This window comes from Pezoporus occidentalis, unplaced genomic scaffold (genome assembly GCF_034315485.1).
Source record: "Pezoporus occidentalis ecotype Australia unplaced genomic scaffold, CSIRO_AGI_Poc_V1 ctg82, whole genome shotgun sequence".
In the NCBI taxonomy this organism is placed as follows: domain Eukaryota; kingdom Metazoa; phylum Chordata; class Aves; order Psittaciformes; family Psittacidae; genus Pezoporus; species Pezoporus occidentalis.
This window is the reverse complement of record NW_026916181.1, coordinates 2,674,891-2,695,167: the sequence shown is the minus strand read 5'-3', so window position 1 is coordinate 2,695,167 and position 20,277 is coordinate 2,674,891. Positions and strand designations below refer to the sequence as shown.

General features: G+C 36.0%; 1 protein-coding gene across 9 annotated transcripts in view; it reads left to right on the top strand.

The window, feature by feature from the left end:
• The window catches only part of NKTR (natural killer cell triggering receptor), a 51,777-nt gene that overhangs the window by 13,091 nt on the left and 18,409 nt on the right, over positions 1 to 20,277 (top strand). For 5 of the 9 annotated variants that reach the window (XR_009961825.1, XM_062603926.1, XM_062603923.1 and 2 more), the window contains 8 exons: positions 1,008 to 1,052; positions 2,835 to 2,922; positions 12,157 to 12,186; positions 13,045 to 13,190; positions 14,414 to 14,636; positions 15,231 to 15,386; positions 16,287 to 16,374; positions 19,886 to 20,031. Coding sequence is in view for 8 of the 9 variants with exons in the window: in XM_062603926.1 (XP_062459910.1) it covers positions 1,008 to 1,052; positions 2,835 to 2,922; positions 12,157 to 12,186; positions 13,045 to 13,190; positions 14,414 to 14,636; positions 15,231 to 15,386; positions 16,287 to 16,374; positions 19,886 to 20,031 (922 nt within the window). In the remaining variant the exon portion in view is untranslated. Of the gene's footprint in view, positions 1 to 1,007; positions 1,053 to 1,360; positions 1,389 to 2,834; positions 2,923 to 12,156; positions 12,187 to 13,044; positions 13,191 to 14,413; positions 14,637 to 15,230; positions 15,387 to 16,286; positions 16,375 to 19,885; positions 20,032 to 20,277 lie in introns of all 9 variants that reach the window. The other 4 variants (XM_062603924.1, XM_062603922.1, XM_062603928.1 and 1 more) reach the window with 3 other exon arrangements.

Below are 20,277 nucleotides of genomic sequence, written 5' to 3'. Positions count from 1 at the left end.
AAACTGAAATGATATAAATGGAACTTTGTTATGACTTATGTGATTATAATGTAACTTTAGAAAGTGCTGTGGAATTATTACAGTGCCATAAAAATATTTAATTTGCTGTGAATTATAGCACTTCTTTGTTAATTTTTGAAATTATAAAATGTTTCATCTGAAGTAATATTTGTTTAGAAAAATGTATTAATTTAAAGAAGGAAAAACCCTTTAGTTTAGGGGCTGGTAACACTTACATTATTAAAACAGTTCAAGTCCAAACTGTAGTTTTAACTGCTTTTCACTTTCGTGCCTGCAGTAGAGGTGGCACGAATCATGCCCTATTAATACTGGGACATAACTGTTTGAATAAGTTTAGAAATAAAATAGTAGATAAGTTAGAAGTGTTTCATGAAAAAAATCTCTAAAAGGATATTATCTAGGAGTTTCTTTGCTTTCTTCCCTGCAGTATGTACAACAGTGTACAACAGAATGTTTTAGCCTTTTGTCCTTCCCTGAAATACCTGTCCTTACCAAAATGTCTTTCTCCTTCACTTCCTGAAATCTTTTGCCTGATAAAATGTGTGTGGTGAAGGAGTATCTTGCTTTGAGAGTCAAGTAGAAGAGCATTTAAAACTGCTAGTTATGTTCTTAGCCCTTCCATTCTAGTGGCCTTTCAACGGCTTTGGGCCAGGCAAGATTGTTGCTCATACCTACTGTTGTCTGTTTCATTTTTATTTTTTATTATTTCCTCCTTGCTGTTGTTTTGCTGGATGCTGTTGCTTTAGCAAATACCAGTGAGGACTGGAGAACTGGCCTTTAGAGCCCAGTGTTCAGAGATACTAAGGCTATCTTCATTCTCAGTATTTCAAGTGTCAACAGGACAATGCGTGGCTGTGACTGAGTTAAGGAGTAATTCTAGTAACTGGCCAGAGTGTACTGGTTTGCAGTAAACTGGTGGAATGTTACATATGACTTTTTTTTCATAAACAAAACAAAAGGTTTAATTCATGCTTTTTAATGCACAGGTAATGGAAAAGGAGGTGAATCTATTTATGGTGGCTATTTCAAAGGTAAGAGGAAATACATCTTTGCAGATTCTTTATTTAGTTCTGAGATAAATCTTGATTCTGAAGGTATTTAATGCAGACAGGTATACTTATAGATCACTTTTTGCATGAAACTAATGTTGCATGAGAATCCTTTTTATATGCATGACTTTCAGATAATTTTTTTGGTAATACTTAACTTTAACTGACAATTAATTAAGGCTAACATTATTCGTTAAACATGACTTTCAGCATGGAGGTTAGGCAACTTTATTCATGAATAAACTCCTATCTTCCTGCCTAAAACTGTCAACATATTCTTTTGTTTATAGAGATTGTGGTCTTTTGCAAAATGAAAAGGTAAGAGACAAAAGCTCAGTAACACAAATTCAAACTCTGTTCCCTTGTACCCTCCCTAGTAAATATATAGCCAACTGATACGTCCGTTTGTAGATGGATATCTGTTGCTTGGAAAAATGAAGTGTTCTGTGTCTGACCTTTCTGAGGGTTAGTAGCTTATTCTGAAAAAGAATACTGGCATAATTTCCATCTCTAAACAATTATTTCTTGTTTTGTTAATGTCCCTTTCCTCCCCTTCCCTATTCAAGGTTTGTATGCTTAGTGTTTGTTTCTGAAAGTGTTTTTACTTTGTTTATATGCTCAATAAGTTACTTTACTTGCAAAGAATTTGTAAATAAATGTGCATTTACTTCTTTTCAAAATCTGTTGTTGGAAGAAAAATGGTGAATTTATAACATATTCAAAGACATAAAATTCTTTACTGGAAAAAAGCCCAACCCAAAACAACCCAAACCAATGGGTAGTTAATGTGGTATTTAAGCATTAAAAAAAGCATTACATGTATTTGGGTAACAGCTCCAGATTCTGTATGTTTTTCAAGTAGCTCTGCGTGGTTAAGTGCATGCCATTAAGTTTATCTTACAGGGACATCATTTGGTGTTGGAGTATTACAACCTTTAGTCAAAAGAAAGTCTTGAACAGATCCATTTGCTAAAAAGTTAGTAGGGTTAGTTTCTAAAGGGGGTGAGTGCTGAGCATGCAAGACCATGATATGTAATCTTACAAGTAATGGCTTTGTACACTCAAATTACTATTTTTAGCTTTGAAAATGAGCTTCAGAAGATCTGGTTTTATATTATGCTGTGCAACCAGAAGTCCTCTTTAATTTACTGGAATGCAAAATACATGTTTAGTTTAGTCTTAATTGATTTTATACTTAGGTTGCAGGAACAGTTTGTTCTTTAGTTTCTTATTCAGGTATTTATTTTTTTCTCCCTTGGACATTTTGAGACTTCCAGTTTGGAGTGGATAGGTGGCTATCTCATAACGATCCACACTGGGGAAATGGCTTGTTCTCCTGATCTTTCTTCCTGAGGTGCATACTGTGTAAATAACAGTATCATGTATGTTTAGTCTTGGTTTAGGATTTCAGTCAATTTGCCAACAGTGTTCTTATTCAGAAAATGCTGGATTTAAATCCAAGTCTATGAGAATCTACTGTTTATTGAAGACAGTACTGATGACTTTAAATGTTTTTTCGTTAGAAATGTTTGCACTGTATCTAAAGCTTTTTCTTTAAGAAAGAACATTTTCTGTCTCATAACTGCTTCTACTGTAACTTTGAGGTGCTTATTTAAGCTTTATTTTTGTTTTTCTTCAACTTATTCATGTTTCTTTAGCAGCAGCAGCAGAATTTCTCCTTGTAGCATCCATAAGTTACTAAGAAACTTAGCCTTATGTTCCTTGTCAGGGAAAATCTGACAAACATATTTTTTCTTCAAACAGATGAAAACTTTATTCTCAAACATGACAGAGCGTTCCTTTTGTCAATGGCAAACCGAGGGAAACATACCAATGGTTCCCAATTTTTCATGTGAGTAGATGTAATATGACAGTTGAGCTTTTCTTAAACAGAGAAGCGCTATTCATGAGAAAGATGGTATTGCTAAATTACCTATAACAGTGTCATTTGCCTTACTTTAACTAGGGTTGAGTGGGTACCTGCAGTGTAAGCTATAATAGGAAACATTAGTTACAACTTTCTTGTGATACATATTTGGATTAGAAGCTGGTACTACATGGGTGTTCCTTGTTCATTGCTTTTTACCCTAAAAATGCAGCTTGGGTAGTAAGTTCTTATGTCCATTAAATACATTCTTTGGCTTTGTATATGCACCAACCAAATCTTAACAGGTTATCTGCAAATTACAATGTTGAGTATTGTACGCAAGAGGGAGCAAGATCTAGAGGTGGTTTGTATGGATTTGCACATAGTTATTAAAATATGATAGTTTATGATTTAGTTTGGGAGTTTTGTTGTCTCTTCTTTTTGGGGGGAGGATGAGTAGGGTTTTATTTACTGTTTTGTGGGTGGTTTTGTTTGTTTGTGGGGTTGGTATTTTTGTTTGTTCCGTTTCTGGGGTTGTTTTTTTTTTGTTTAATTTTGGAGTATTTGTTCCTGACATGCTTTTCTTCTATGTTGCCACCCAGTTCTGTTTACTTGTGCATATGCCAACTGTGTTGGTACCAACACTATATAAAATTATGTGTTCATAATCAGATTTTTCCTCCATTACCTTAAAAAAAATTAAATAATCCATTCCAGTATATAGCCGTATTCTGTTAAATTGTAGAAAATACATGAGACTCTACCATCAATAAATACTCAGGTCTGATATGTCAGGGTCTTCTGGTTGCAATAGTTAGTTGTATTCTAGATTCAGTATTAGTATTTTTAAGCTTGCTGTATTTTTACATGATCATTCCTCCTGGTAAATCCCTTGTAAAAATTGCCTTCTGTTAATGTTTAACAGCTAAAAGAGCTGAATTATAGCTTTGGGCTTGTGCTGAGAACAACTTTGGGAAATAACACTGCTGTTTTCAAAAGTAAATTTTAGTTTAGTTACTTAACTAGAAAAACCTATTTTTTCTTTGCCATCTTTCTTGGGGGATAAGAATGAATGGCGCTTCCCTGTCTTCAGTAAAGGAGTTAATTGTCCTCAAGAATCTTTTTTTTTTTTTTCTTTGCTTGAAAAAGATCTTCAGTATGATATGGTAAAGTTCAGATAAGAGACATTTTTAGGTTTCTTCCTAAAGAATGCCCTAAAAATGGAAAATAAATAGGAACCTAAGAGGAAGTCTTTCACGGTTACCACCGTTCCGACTTTCCGTAGAGGTAAAATTTTGTCAAAAGCTTGTTTTACGTCATCTTCAAAACAAATTTTGGATGTTGGGCTACCTTATAGTAAATCTGAGTGGATATGTATATGCATTAATCTGGAAATGTGGCTTAATAAGCTCTTTGAAAAACATTGGTTCGTTGTTTACTGCTTGGTGACTTATCTCTTGGTTCTCTTGCCATCATTTTCCATTTTTAAGCTTATCTGAACAATATAGATGGAAACTTTATAATGTCACATCAGTCAAGAAGCTTTCATTTGAGGGCTCTAAAGTTTCTTTTCTTTCCTGCACTCGATTCAGAAGTCATCTTATTTCCTTTATGCTCAGTAGGCTCAGCTACTTATTCAATTAGATTTAATAAACACCTTGTCTCTCTCCATACATCAAAACAATCTAAGGTTGTGTAGGATGCTAAATTGTAATTTACAGGGAACAATAAAATGAACTATTTAAGAGCACTTTCATCAAACAATTATTTTGAATGATGGTGATTTAATGTATTTTAATCAGATTTAATGCATATTTCTTCAATTTTCCCTGTGTTGCTCCCCTTCTCCCCCCAATTCTCTATAAAGTGTTAGTTTGGTGGAAATTCAGGCAGAGTAAGTTACCTGACCATAATTGTCTCCATGTAAGCTAGATTCACCTCAGCTCCCTGTAGGAAATCTAAAGGCATTTTAGGGTCCTGGTATGTCCTAACTGGCTGGGAGAGAAAGCCATGTATGTTCTGTGAAGGTCTCTTGTCTTATTGGCCTGTCCCATGCAGATTTCTTGGATATCATTACTTTGGATATTCACTATGAGGGTGGTGAGGCACTGGCACAGGTTGCCCAGAGAAGTTGTGGATGCCCCATCCCTAGCAGTGTCAAGGCCAGGTTGAACAAGGCTTTGAGCAGTCTTGTCTAGTGGAAGGTGTCCCTGCCCATGGCAGGGGGTTTGGAACTGGAAGAGATTTATGTTCCCTTCCAACACAAACCATGCTATGATCCTGTAATGTCATAAGTGGCACCATCTTGCTCTAAAGTCAGGCAAGTGAATCAAGCCCAGGAGTGAACTCCCAGATAACCAATGAGGTTTCCGTGGGCTGCTGTCAAGTCTTTAAAGCATCCTCTAACGCTCTAGACTTCTGCAATCCTCTTGTCTGGGGCTTTTTTCATTTTACTGCATGCAGGCATCTAATGCTGTTTGAGACACCTTTGGGGACTCCAAGACAGGGAGTGTGAATATGATGTAGCACCTACAAGACCCCCTGCACTCCTGGAGTAGTAGCTGAAGCCAGGCACGATAAGTAGGGCAGCTCAGGATTTCTGTATGTCAGTGATTGAGTGTTCTCCCCAGATCTCACCACCAGCTGAAATGCCTACCTTGCTTATGGATGCCTTTACTGTATTCAGGTTTATGCATTTAAGCTGAACCCCACCATTAGCCTCCAGTACTGCAGATGAACCGAGGAATGAATCCGTACAATTACAGAATATGCGCAGAAGGCTCTGAAGCCCCTTACAACTGCATGTATATTGTGTGTACAGTCAGTTGCAAAATCAGGTTCACGTTTGATAACCCAGTTTACAACTAGGCTAGGCTGGATAGTTCAACAATCTGTCTTTTTGTACAGATTTTTTTAATAGTGCAGCCCTTGGTTTCAACTTTGTAATGTGGAAAGCTTGGATTTTAAGATTCAAAGTAGGAAACAAGTACTGAAGATTTTATCTAGGCAGTTCCTGTCTTAACTCTAAAATGCAATATAATAAACAGTCTTGCTTGGTGACATTTGTTGAGTTACTTTAGGGAATATATTGTGCACCTAGACAGCTTTTCTTTAATTAAATGTTTGCTTCCTTTAGTGATATACTTCAAGCTGAAATCAGAATGTAGAATGTGCTTCTTGTACTCAAAAGAATGCTCAGTTATTCAAGTAGTTTATCATTAGGAAAAATGTTCTTCAAATGTATAACCTGAAAATTGTGTGAAAGGCAGTATTCAGTGGCAGACTTTAGATTTTTTTGTTATTATTATTTTTTTGTAGTTTGAACATGTTTAATTTTACTGGTTAGATATTTCTTTAGCCCTCTGCATTTTTTTCAGAGGTAACTTCAGGAATGAGAACTCTTTCCCTCTCATGTACATCTAATGTGGCAGATAAGGAATGCAAATAAGTTATTTTTATGTTTTTGTCCAAGTAGGGCTAAAATAATAGGAAGAATTATGACCAAAACAGGTTTGCTTAATCATCAGAAGTGCTTTCCCTGCTTACCACAGAAAAATGTCATTTGGAATAACTAGTCTTTAGAGAAAGGAACTGGACAGAATGTATTTCTTTGGCAGGCTGCACTAACAAGTTGGTCACAAGACAACTGTGCAGTGCCTAAAAACTCTTTAAAAAGTTGAGCTACAGTGGTCAGTTTACTTGAAATGGAAGCTCCAGACTAATCTTAAGTAAACAAGCATCTGCCTAGTCCTAAAGTATCATCAACTTTCATTGGTTCGTCAAGAATTTCTCTGGCATGAATGAGCTTGAAGCATTTATAAGCAACAATAGAGAACTGGGCATGGGAATAGACAGTGTAAGTATTGTCAGGGAGCTCCAGTGAGGCCCCTGAAGAAGGGTGCCTCATAAGATAAAAGCCTAGTAGAAACATAAGATAAAACATAAGATAAAAGCCTGGTAGAACATAAGATAAAAGCCTGGTAGAAACTGGCAAAGTGCAAAAGCAGAATAAAGTCAGAAGTGTGTGTGTATATATATCTATATATATATATATGATGTCCCAAGTGGTGTGTGTGTGTAATGTTTGTTGACTAATTTTACCGACGTATAATTTTTGTCCTTACCTGAGTAGGAGTAATAATTGGCTTGAAAGGGGAATGTTGAGCTAAGGAAGGATTACGGTTGTCATGCACATGTACTTTAAACAGGCCAAGTCTATTCACGCATGTGATTAAGAAACATTTCCTAGTCTGAAGAAATGCACTTTGTTTAAATCCAGTGTGATACAGAGAGTATCCCTTTGTGCTGTTTAGACTTGTGAAATATTGGAACTTTGGTTTTTCTTTACCCAAAGGGATCTGTTGGAGCATTTAATTGCATCTTGTGTTTAAGGTAGTTGTAAGGTACCAGGTTATAAATTGGTATTTTCAAATAGTGCCACTATTTAATTTGATTCTTTTATGTGAATAACTCCTTCTGGAACTACCAGTTATTCAGCAAGTATTTTAAGCACCACCAGAGTGTGCTCATCTTCTTTTAATTGTCCCGTTTCCATGTTGATACTCGGATACAGAATTTCTGGGATGGGTTCAAGGTTGACAGGAGCCACTCTAGAATCGTCTTCCTTTTTTCATGTACTCCAATATCTGTTTTAAACTGCTGCTGAAAATGCAAGTAGTAGTAGCTGCTGGGGGAGTGCATCTAGATCATTGCACAAATACAGCCAATGTCTTTAGGTCCCTGAGTTAAAGTCAGGGAGGAATAGTTGGGCAGTCCTTGGATGTTCCAGCTTGATAATGGTATCTTAGCTATTTAGAGCAACTCCATCATGCATGTGGCCATAACCAGCCTGCTATTAGGGAAAGTAGCACACAAAATAAGTGTGAAAATGGGTATATGAAGTGCTATAAAATTAATGAGATTCCTGATCTGAGAAATGCTTGCATGGGCTTAACTTTGCTTCTGTGGTCATACACAATTTGTCAAGCTACACTTACCAGATAAAGAGAAATGTCTGCACAGAATAAAGCATAAAGAAAACAACAGAAGGGGGAAAAAAAAGTAACCTACCTCTTTGTTGTCCCTGGGAAGTTCTGTGTAATAATTAATTTATTGCTTTGTTATTTAGCCACGTAGTCCTTATTACAACTTAAAAGATCAGTCCTAGGTTGTGTTCCTTATCAGCTCAAATGCTTGGGAGTTCTTGCTTCTGTGTTCAAAAGCTATTTAAAACTTGAGGTCGTTTTGCTGTTTCTGGTAGATTTATTCTGTTTCCATATTGAGGGTATTGTTGGTTTAATGTGGGTCAAGCTCTGTTTTCTTGCTCAAAACTAAATGACTTTTTTGCTTTAAAAATGTTTTTAATGTGTGGTGCCATGCCTAGTTACTAAATTTCAACAAACTAACCACTTTGATCTGCTAAATGAAGGATAAAATAAATTTTCAGGATTTTCCTGTTTTGATTTTACAAATGGTTTCTCAATGTTACCAGCTTATTAAAAGTGGTTCATTGCTCAGTCTTTGGTGTCTCAAAACAGGTATTTTTCTAATCAACAGTTTGGGGTTTTTTTTACTGAGAATTAAATAGCTTTTGAGCTAGTTCTTGAGCATTTGACAGTGATACAAAAACCTAAACATTTCGAATGGAAAGTGCTGACATTGCAGTTTCTTTGAGCAAGAAGTGGTACATGTGCACTGATCACACAAACAAGTTCCACTGGCTTGATCAAAAGTTTATGTGAAAGCACAGCCCACATGAAATTATTCACAGGATGCTTTTATTTTTAATAAGTAAAAAAACATAATCTCCATGCTTGAATATGCAGAGATATAATTAAGAAGTAATAGTTTACAGGGGGAGCAATATGGATAAGCTCAACTGATAATGCATTTTTAAAATATTGCTGCTGTTCAGAATTATACCAGAGCAAATGTATGGTAGTAGCTGGTGCATATTCTATGATTCCATGGTATTTTTGTCTGCTGCTGTCTGCCATGTGTTTGTCCTTCTGTAATTCTGAGCACAAGCGATGAACCTATTTTAGAGAAACCACTTATTTTTCTTAGCTCTAGAAATGCTTCATGATGCAAGGAAGTTGTCAGCTAATTATGAAATGTATGAAGTTGTAAACTTGCTGACTTTACACATTTCACTTGTAAATCAAAACGTTTATGCTGTGGTGTGCCATCCTTTGAAGCATATATTTAGGACTGCATTCAGGAGAGCATTTGAACACCTATGTAACTGCAAGCACATGAATAAACCCATTGAAATCAGTTATTCATATGCTTAAGGTTGTGCATGTGTTCTAACCCTTTTGTTGGATTGAGACTTAGAGGGGAGTGGGAGGATTCTCCTTTCTAACTGTTTATATTTTTTAATAGTGTATGCAAGCAGGTTATATCTACAGGTTTCTTTTTGGTTTTAAGGAGAACTTACTGTAGTTTTAAAAGTACTTTGTATTCTAAAGAAAATTTAGAGCCCTCTTTTAGGCATCCTTGTGCTGCATACAACTTGATTAATATTAATTGTAAACTTGTATTTAATAAAACATAGACTCAGTTTTGTCTGAAATTGTATTACAATTTATTTCTGCCATTTTTGTGTAAAATTTACAGAAACAGTGTTACATCGTGCGCTCCAAAGGTAATGTTTCATTCCTCTAAGGCTGTGTCCTTTCCTTTTCTTCTTTCTGTTTTTATCTTTCTTGTTTTCTTCTGATCATATTGTTATGTGCATTGAATCCTTTGTTAGGAATGAGGTACTTGGGGGGTGGGTGATAACTTGCTGTTATCAAAAAGATGCTTTTCTCTTCATCAGTATCTTAAGCTAATTTTCTTTAAACTTGAGTGAAGAAAGGTATTCTGTAAATAACATGGATAACACTATAAGGCAGATTTTGAGTGTTTTAACTTACAAAAGTTCTGTATAGAAATGTTTCATTGAAATATTATTTTGGGGGAGGAACTCATCGCGATTCTAGGTTTCCCTAGTGCAAAGGCAGTAAGCAGGTTTTTTCCTGATTGTTTTGAAGCCAAAGTAAACATTCAAGAGTCGAAAGGCAGAACATATGTGGACAACTGTGAAGCGGTCATTTAAAGTGCATGTTTGCAAAATAAATGTCATGTTAAAACCTTCACATTTAAATGAGAAAACTTTCAAAAGCAGAGTGAGGCGCTGGGTTTCTTCTTCCTGTAGGAAGTCTGTTAAAGTCACCTAACTCCTCATCATGCATCTGAAGTTTTCTTTTGGGATAATTCTCTTCCTTGTGTTCTCACTGCATATACAAGTAAATGAGAGAAATTCAATAAATATATCAAATTATCAGTGCAATGGAAGAAACCCCTACATGAGTTTTAATGTGCCAGCTGTCCCTTTCTTTGCTATCAAGGACTAGTCTAAGCAAAGTAAATGATCAGGTAATTTGCTCAAGGTCTTCAAGTGCTGCTTTGGCATAGCAGGAGCACAGTACTACAGCCTCCGCATCAAGTGTGTTTGAACCTGCTGCTGTTTCTAGCTAATTCTAAGCACTCAGTCTTGTTTATTATTGGTTTCACTGAAATAACCCACTTCTATTGTTTCGCTACTTTAAATCAGCCTTATAATTAAGCCCGCTTAAACTGTTTACTTAGCAGGAGGTTGTTAATGCAGTTAACTCTTGCTTAAAGACCCTCAAAAGCTGTTAACATTTTTTTATCTGTAGCAATACTAGCAAGGGAAAACCAAAGAACACCCCCCAACTATTGCAAAATTAAACATTGTCTTGATAGTGTTTATTTCCCCATGTAAAACCAAAGTTTTCTATATTATTCAGTATTACAGAAGTGGAAGGTCTGGTTGGCATTTGGACCTTAAAAAAAAAAATATATATATATATATATATATAAAAATCAAGAGTGTAAACACTCCTGATTCACAGTTCCATCTTTTGGCATGTGTTCAGCACTGCGGTGTTTTGTGACTGGATAGTTCAAAACCTGAGTGAAGATACATGCTTTAAAAGTAGTATTTTATTTTAGCAGCGAAAAACTGACTTCATTGTACCACATCTGTGCTACTGTAAATTTAGAAAAAGTATCTGTGATGGGTTATATATTTTCAGAGGTGAGTTCAGTGGAAGAAGGCTGGAAAGGCAAAATAGTGCCTGGGGAAGAGAGAGGACGGATGTGTTCAAATACTAAAATAGCTTTGGATGCAAATTAGCTTCCCTCCTTTTTTTTTTTTTTTAATGCTCTGATGTTCTTTACAGATTTTGTCTGCATAGCAAGGTTCTCTGTGCAGCCTTAATGCAGGCTTACTTGCAAAAGTGATTTCCTTTCCTTTTTGGAAAAGGATCTAGAGAAATACTAGGTCATAGCATTACCATGAAAAGGTGAATCTTAACATATATGCACAGCCTTGAATATTCCAATTTGAAGTCAACTCAGAAATCTCGCATAACTCCAAAGGCTTGTTTTTAGGATAGTGTACAAAATGGAAGGTGGTTCCTTCAGGCTACAAATGGCTGAAGGTGGGAAGCTGAAAAATAGGGAGGAAATCTGCAGTTAACCACAGTAGTAAACTGTAGGGCAGCACATAATGTCTGCTTGCATTATGCTGCTGTTGCCTTTGGGAAGCCTGTGAGCTGATGAAGTGCTGTAGCTGGTGGTTAAAGTGTTGCTTTGCATTCTGGGTCATGATGCCAATCAGGGAAGTAGAAAGTAAGAAAGAAGTGGGAGGGGGGAGCAAAGTATCTGTTACATGTGATAACTCTTTTTAAATAAACTGACTTTATAGTGACCTTGTAATGTAAGAACCTAACAGTCATTAGTTACCCAGTATTTAATGCCAAATTGCATCTTCTCTGTGACTAAAAATGTTAGTGAATTATATTTTAATGTGTATTTAAAGACTATTATTTCAAAATCGTTTATTTCAAAATTGTTTATTGCATGCATTAAGATGATGCTTGGTACATCTTTCAAGTGTGCATAGTTAGCTAAGCTTCAGATAAATTTCATGTAAAAGTTTAAGAAAGCCTGTATGTATAATCTATAAAATATTTTAATTCTGTGTGTGTAACTGGATTTTTTCACTATTTTTTTGTCTTACCTTCACTTCTTTTTTTTTTTTTTTCCCCTGTTCCATTCTCCTCTTTTACTTCATCTGAATCCCTGATTATTTTTTTTTTTTTTTTTTTATTTTTCTTCCATCTTACCATCTTGCTGTTTGTCAAACAGAACAACAAAACCTGCTCCTCATCTCGATGGGTAAGAATCCTTTATAGTTCCTCCAGTGATGTCTAAAATTTGAAGGTTGTAAGTCTTCACATGTTAAAGTAGACAACAACGGGGAAACAAATTCTTAATCATCTGGAAGACTATACAATAGAAGAAAAAGGGAAAAAAAAGACTTCAGTTCTATAAAAATTTCAAGTTGCAACTTAATTCCTACAGCTGGTCAAAAACTTAGAGGGGCTTAAACCCTAATAATAATTTTTTTTAAAACTGGTTGCTGCCCTCAATCCATAAATCAGTGAGTTGAAATGTCAAGTTTAATGTATTTGGATAGTACTCTCTTGTGTGGTGTGGTTTTATCCCCAGAACAGGTTAGTTCCTTGGAGTATAAGTTATGGGCTAACAGAAGAAGCGGAGAGAAATGTGGGAGATGTTGGACAGAAATGGGAGTTCCTTAGTTATAGCTGTCCCTGCAGTGCTAGTGGGGAATTTGTGTGCTGAGTTTGTATAGACCTATATATGTTTCTTTTCTGGGGAAAACTGCAGTTCTTTGTCATCTTTATATATGGATTTATGATCTCCCTGTTGCATGAAACTGCGAAAGTAGAAGGATATGTTAGAAATAATGATCTATTTACTCTGCCTATGTAAAAGAGAGTGGAATGACATCAAACTTTTCTCTCATTGAACCATAGTGGACCCTTTTTTCATGTTCCAGTAAAATCTTAGCATTGTTGTAAATGTGAAACTTGAAAACAAGATGTTTATTACTCTAATGCATTTTAAAGAGCTTAGTGTTTCTAGTTCAGAGTGGCTTCTTAAATCTGAAATTCATTATAAAATAATTACAGCAATATATAAATGTACTTTCCAAACATTTTATTTCTGCAGTGTACATGTTGTCTTTGGACTGGTTATTTCTGGGTTTGAGGTAATAGAACAAATAGAAAATCTGAAAACCGATACTGCAAGTAGGCCCTATGCAGATGTACGAGTTATTGACTGTGGGGTGCTTGTTACAAAATCAGCAAAAGATGGTAAGCATACATACATCTGAAGTTAATTGAATGTTGATATTGTTTTCATAGAATTACAGATTTGTTTAGCTTGGAAAAGACCTTTAAGATCATAGAGTCCAAACATTAGAGTTCGGAGAACATGAAAATTTTAAGTCTTACAAGCATTTAAAACTTAAAAAAAAACTGGTGTAGAAGAGGAAGACATAGCAAGGGAGGAGGCTTTTTTTGACCTAAACCTTTGTGTGTTGGACAGTGTATCCCTGCTTCCTGTTCTTAATATTTGAGGTTAATGTGACTTACACAGAAAATAATTACAATCTGATTTTCTGAGTTTGAAAGATAGAGTTTCAACATACTATCTTCTTGGAGTTGAATTTTGTGCAGTTTCCAGAATTTGAATTGTAAGATCATGTAATGTTAATATGCAGTATACGTAGTCAACATAATTTCATGAGAATTCTTAGGGAATAAATAATTTTAAATACGTGTTTGGACAGTCTCTGTAATGTAGCGGAGTGTTAAAAGTTTGTGTTTTCCCCTTCATTTTTGGCCTTCCTTAAGGATAATGTGGTTATTTATGTCCTTTAAAAAAAGTCAGGAGGATAGAGTAAGAAAGTATCACATGCAGAGAGAATGACAAAGATTTATAAATAAGAAATATACAGCTGAGGCTATGACTAATTCTTTCTTAAACTTCGTTCTGTAACCTATGCATTGTTTCCTAGAAATTAATTTTTTTTGCTACAGATGGTCTTTTCTTATCTGTGTATTCTAACTTAAAGGTCTGAAGTCAGTATTACAACTTAAAATACCTTTTTCAAAAGAGAAAAGGGGGGAACCCTCCTTCTTAAAACTATTTTCTTTGTATTAGCTTGGCACATCATAATGTCAAACTTCATTTATAAAGTTACTGTGTATTAATGTAAAAATGTTTTGGCTTTGCAGTGATATGTCACCTTATATGGTGGAATTCATGCATGGAAGTTCTTACAGCTTACTGCATAGGAGCTATCTTTGCTGGAAAATATTTGTATCTTTTAGTGGTATGGCTTTAGACTAGGCCAAAATCAGTTTTTATTATTGTACTTTAACTCATTGTGAAAAAAAGTTCAAAGAGCTCTTCTGAAACAGTATGTCTATGTATTTATACATATATAAAATGATATATTTTGTGCTCTATATATACACGCTACACACACATGGACATGTGCACACTGTAAATTTAAAATATCTGTTTTAAGCTTTGGAGAAGAAGAAGAAAGTATGTTCGGAGTCAGAAGCTTCATCCTCCTCCTCCAGTGCATCAAGCTCTTCAGAAAGTTCATCTGAAAGTGAAGCTGAAAGTGAAAGAAGCAGAAGAAGAAAGCGTAAAAGAAGAGCTAAAACCAAACAATCAAGAAAACGAAGAAAGGAAGAGAGGAAGAAAGAGGATCCAAAGTGCAGGCGAACCTCAAACCAAAGACGGTGGGTGACTAGTCTCTTAAATTTAAGAATTTCAGAGAAATCTGAGAAATTCTACTTTTGTTTTCATGAAATACTGAAGTAATTAATATGAAAATTATTTATGTTTTATTTAGGTTTGGGGTTTGGTGCTTGGTCTTTATTAAAAAACACCAACCAAAAAAAACCTAAAGCCAAGCTTGTTGAGTAGATTTTTCCGTGAAAGAGTTTAAGGTCTTTGTAGATGGAAGCTAGAGTGATTTTGAAATGAGTAAATCTCAGCATGTTCAAGTATTTGGGACTCAGTATACCTGTGTTAAAGTGAAAGATTAGGGAATAGAGTTGATATATATTTGATTAGATTTTAAAATATTTCTTGACAAATGGCAAATTCAAAGCAGAATTATTTTTCTGTAAAGCAAAACCTGAACCTTCCTTCCAGTAATTGTGTATCCTTCCTTTTTAGCTTAAAATGGGTTGTGAATGAAGCATGTTTTGGTTGTTAAGCCATCTTAAAGCTTGATGCACCACATGGCTTTTTTTTTGGAATTTGCTTTGAAAAGGGGTGTTTATCAGTTGACAGTTAATTTTGATTTATCAACTTGTTTATTCCCTTAGCAGCCTTTCTGACAAGAGTGATATAACAGAAAAAGCAATTGATGTTAGCATGAAGAGAGACAAACCAGTGGTACGTCCTGAAGAAATTCCCCCAGTGCCTGAAAACAGATTTTTGCTGAGAAGAGATGTGCCCGTTGTCAATATAGAACCTGAACCGTAAGGAACATTGAGCTTTTTTATGATGTTTTCTTGGTGGAAACTAGGCAAAAAATTTTCCTGTTACCATTCAAGTAACTAGTGCTGGTAGCAAACAATGGCTAAAGTTTCTAAATGAGGTAATTTAATTGTCCTTTTTGCAGTTTTCTTTGTTTTGCACCTCTACTAAATTGCAGTTTGGTTCTTTTTCTGTCAAATTTCTTTGTGTTTGGACTCAGATGAGCTATTAAGTTACGTTGTGAGATACCTCTTCAAATCAGCAATATGTTACATACATTGCCAGAAGTTTTTAAAATAAGCTTGGTGATTTGTTTTTTTTTTTTATTGATTCCAGTTAATGGTGTAGTCTCCTGTACGTTTTGCCTTGAAACATTATTTATGTTTTCAAAGCCTTAGTAACTGCTTCTCTGAAGGACATTACACAAACAGTAAAAAGGAGTGCTGAGTTACCTCCTATTGCTCAGGAAAGAAGCAAGGCTTTGGAACCTGTGACCTATCATGAATTGTCAGTCTCTGAGTTAAGACATGGTTGTGTAACTGCGGAGATCCTGAAACTTCTGTCCATGTTGTCTTCATGATTTGTGCACCAAATGCAGTTAACCTCTTTAGAAAAGCCACTTACCACTTCAATAGTGCTTTGCAAGTTCACTGTTAACATTTATTTACAGGTGGAGAGGTCAGATTGGCTACAGATTTGATCTAAAACAAGGATCTTGATTTCACTTTCATTGTAGAACTGTTCATGTCTTGCTTTATTTCCTGGAGAATTCACTGAATTCTTAGGTCTGCCATCTTAAGAAAAATAAGATTAATATTTTGTGTTATTAACTTAAAATTAATTCAAGTTAATTTTTTTGTTGTTTTTTTCCATGTAAGCTCATATTTTATTTATTTATGTAGGAAGCTTCTTGATACTACACCAGTTCTGGCTGACCCGAAACCATCAGTCTCTAAATCTGGACGAAAAATTAAAGGAAGAGGCACAATAGTATGTGGCAATTTTTTCTTGATTTTTTTCCCATTTTTTTTTTTTTCCTCCTTCCATCTAGAATATCTTCTTTGACCTTCAGCTTTGAATTTCCTTTGAGGCTTTTGTGTGGCACTTTAACCGTTGTTGGCATGTTGTAGATTCCAGTTTAGGTTGAAATATTGTCTGATATTTCATTTTATAACACTTTTATTCCATCCTTCTTGTTACTGTCTTTTTATAAGAAGATTGGGAAAACAAATGCTTACTCCTCAGCTATGAGAAGTCTTCAGACATAATTTTTTTATTATTTTTTGTTGAAGATTGAAAGTAATTCAGGCAGTGATCCCACATGATCCACAAGATCTAAAGTAATGAGAAGTGACAAGAGCTTTTACTCCACTCACTGGATTTCTTTGCTGTTTCTGTTCAGCATTAGGACTGTAACATGTAACAGTAGACAAAGCAGGTCTATAGTGTCCTCAGTATATGCAGTCCTTTGTGATGTATATTGCTTGTCCTCCTGAGTTTTGATATTTTCATCTTCTGATGCCTGTACTTAGCATTGCTGAGAAACAGCAGTTTTGTTGGCAGCTTTGGCAGAATAGCTTAAATTGTTTGTTCTGCTTTTTGACATTTTGTCAACCTTTTATTTCCTTCTTGCTTTTTTTTTTATCCACTTAATATAGTTTCATGTATTGGGCTGGAGCACTTTTGCTATGAAGACAGGCTGAGAGAGCTGGACTTGTTCATTCTAAAGAGAAAGCTCCAGGGAGACCTTAGAACAGCTTCACAGTACCTAAAATAGGGCCAACAAGAAAGCTGGGGAGGGCCTTTTGACAAGGGCATGTAGTGATAGGACAAGGGGGAATGGCTTTAAACTGCCAGAGGGGAGACTGAGATGAGATCTGAGGAAGAAGCTCTTCCCTGTGAGACCCCCAGAGAAGCTGTGGCTGCCCCATCCCTGGCAGTGTTCAAGGCCAGGTTGGATGCGGCTTGGAGCAACCTGGTCTAGTGGAAGGTGTCCCTGCCAGTGGGAGGGGATTGGAACTGGATGAGCTTTGAGGTCCCAAAACATTGTAGGATTCTATGGTAGCTTGTCAAATTTCATCAGCTGTCCGGACTGAGATCATGTCTGTGTTATTTCATAGATGGCTCTGCATGGGCAAGAAGTTACTTCATTGCAATGCTGATAGCAAAGCCTTTTTACAGACCTGCAGACTTTGTCCTTTTTCCCTACCTTCCTTTCTGAAGACTGCCCCTGTTATGCAAATATCACTTCCACTTCAAATCTTTGGTGTCATGAAGACTTTTGCTTTTGCCTTAGTTCAGCTCTACTCAAGCAAAACTTTTCTCTAATAAACCTCAATACGGGACTCAAAGCACTGTGCAGCTGTGCTCGTGTTTTTCAGTCAGTAAAAGAGGGAGAAAGTAAGAAAAGCTTTTGTAATTGTGCATTCGATTTTGGTGTATTTCAAATTGTAGCATACCATGACTGAGCATATTCTTCCCATTTTGAATGTTTTCCTCGATCAATTTTGCAAGCAGCATGTGGGTAACCATAAACCAAACCAAGGTTTGGTCCTGACAATTTTTTTTGTAGGTGGAAGTTCTAAAAAAAAAAAAAAAATAGAAACCCCAAAACCAGTATCTGCATAGTTGACGACATTTTTCATTACAATAGTCTTAACTGAGGCTTCTCTGAGCATTGTTTTCTTATGTGGTAGCCAGTGAATTTGAGAAGTACTTTTCTCTTGATTCCTATGGTGCAATTATTTTAAGCCACAAAATTAATGGCTTGGCTATAGCCACTACAAGGTATTGTAGTGTTTGAGCCTCACCTGAGAACCAGCCCTCATTTGCCAGCTATGACATTAAATCTTTCATTTGTATTTGTTATTTGTGATATCCACGAAAGGAAGCTTTTTAAATGGAGTGTTTTAAAATACTTATGTCAAAAAAGACTTTCAGAAAACTAGTTTAAAGTTGAGTGGAATTGGCTTTTGTCAGGGATTTGGGTGTCTCTGTCCTGTTTTTCATATTTTTGGTACCTTCTTGGCAAAATCAAGAATGAAAACCAGTCATAACAGAAATAATTCAGGGCTAGCATTTAGTTGGAGAAACACATTTTTTCTCCTGTCTCTAATAGACTGATTAGCAAAAGTTTGTAGCCAGGGTGAACTTGTCTGATGTTTTTCAAAATACTCGCTTTTAGTTTTGAATTTTCTGGGGTTCTGCGAGACTCCTGAATGTAATATGAGAGAATTAGGAAGGTCCATGACACTTTTGCAACCTATTGTATGCCCTTTATTTGTAAGAGGTTTTTTTTAAGTAGTCATTGCTTCACCTCAAAGAGTAGAGAACCTCCAAATCTTCATGGCAGGTTACCTTTTATATAAACAGGATATCTTAAGAACTTCTGCCTGTAATCAGCTGAATAAACCAATACATACATCTTTCTGTATTTATTCAGGGGGGGCAATATTTTTTCCCTACATATTGCTTTCATTTCTAAGTGGCTTAAAATAATCAACTGAATTCCAGATGTTTTTCTTTATTGAGTCAAGGAGCATCTAATTTCCTCACAGAATTTACCTAAGTGTATCCAACTGGGTAATGGAAAATAATGAGTTAGCAACATTTGAGTTCTTTCGCTGCTGCACAAGTAGTTCTTATTGCCTGCTTAAGTGTAATGTTTTAAGCATGATACTTCATTACACTTCTGTGGAAGATGTCTTTTTTTTTTTTTGGGGGGTGTGGTTTTGGAAGGTGTCTTACACTGGATTCCCATTTCTGAAGGAGTGAACAGTGTTAACTTTTGAAATAGGGCTTGTCTTTTCTCGTACAGGCAGTTGAGAGTCTTCTAACTGAAGTGAAACATCTGTGCTTTAGTATCCCCCAGAAGAAGCTGGTTTTCTGCAGTAATTGTGTTATTCCAAAAGGTGTTACGTAAAGAGAATCTATGACTTCTTCTTGATTCTTCCTTTTATGTCTGGTAAAAATGGGTTAGCTCCTGGGCCCTATTTGTGAAATGCTTTTGGAGAATGAAAAGATACAGCCAGCTGTGTGGGATATATGCATACCGAGCGTGGGTATTTTTTGGCAGGAAACCTGGAATTTGTGTTTACCTCATAGACCTTGTATGGATGCGCTTTTGCTTTTTTCTTCAATTTTTACAAGGGCATCTAGGCATAGGACAAAGTGGAATGGCTTTAAACTGACAGAGGGGAGATTAAGATGAGATCTGAGGAAGAACTTTCCTGTGAGGGTGGTGGAGGCCCTGACACAGGTTGCCCAGAGAACCTGTGGCTGCCCCCTGCCTGATGGTGTTCAAGGCCAGGCTGAACAGGGCTTGGAGCAACCTGGTTTAGTGGAAGGTGTCCCTGCCTATGGCAGGGGGGTTGGAATGAGATGAGCTTTAAGGTCCCTTCCAGCCTAAACCATTGTAAGATTTTATGATATACTTCTATTTGCTGTATTTTCCAGTCTTTTGTAAAGAAAAATATATAACTATCTTTCCTTGCTTTCATAGCGATATCACACCCCACCTCAATCACGATCGTGTTCTGAATCTGATGATGATGAGAGCAGTGAGACCCCTCCTCACTGGAAGGAGGAAATGCAGAGATTACGAACATACAGACCACCTAGTGGAGAAAAGTGGAGTAAAGGCGATAAGTAAGATCCTTCCTGCAATTTTAAAATGTCTTGTTTTTTTTACACAAGCTTTAATAAATTGTGTGCATGTACTGTGTTATTCATATCTGAAAAGAAGAAAATGTGAACGACTTTGTGGTTAACATGTTCCATTTAAGTTCCAAAAAATAAAAGTGGAAAACTTTCTTAAAACCTTTCTGCTTTGCTAATGTGACACCACTTGAACACAAGCTGAAAAGTGTCAGAAGAGTTGTTTGTCATGGTGTC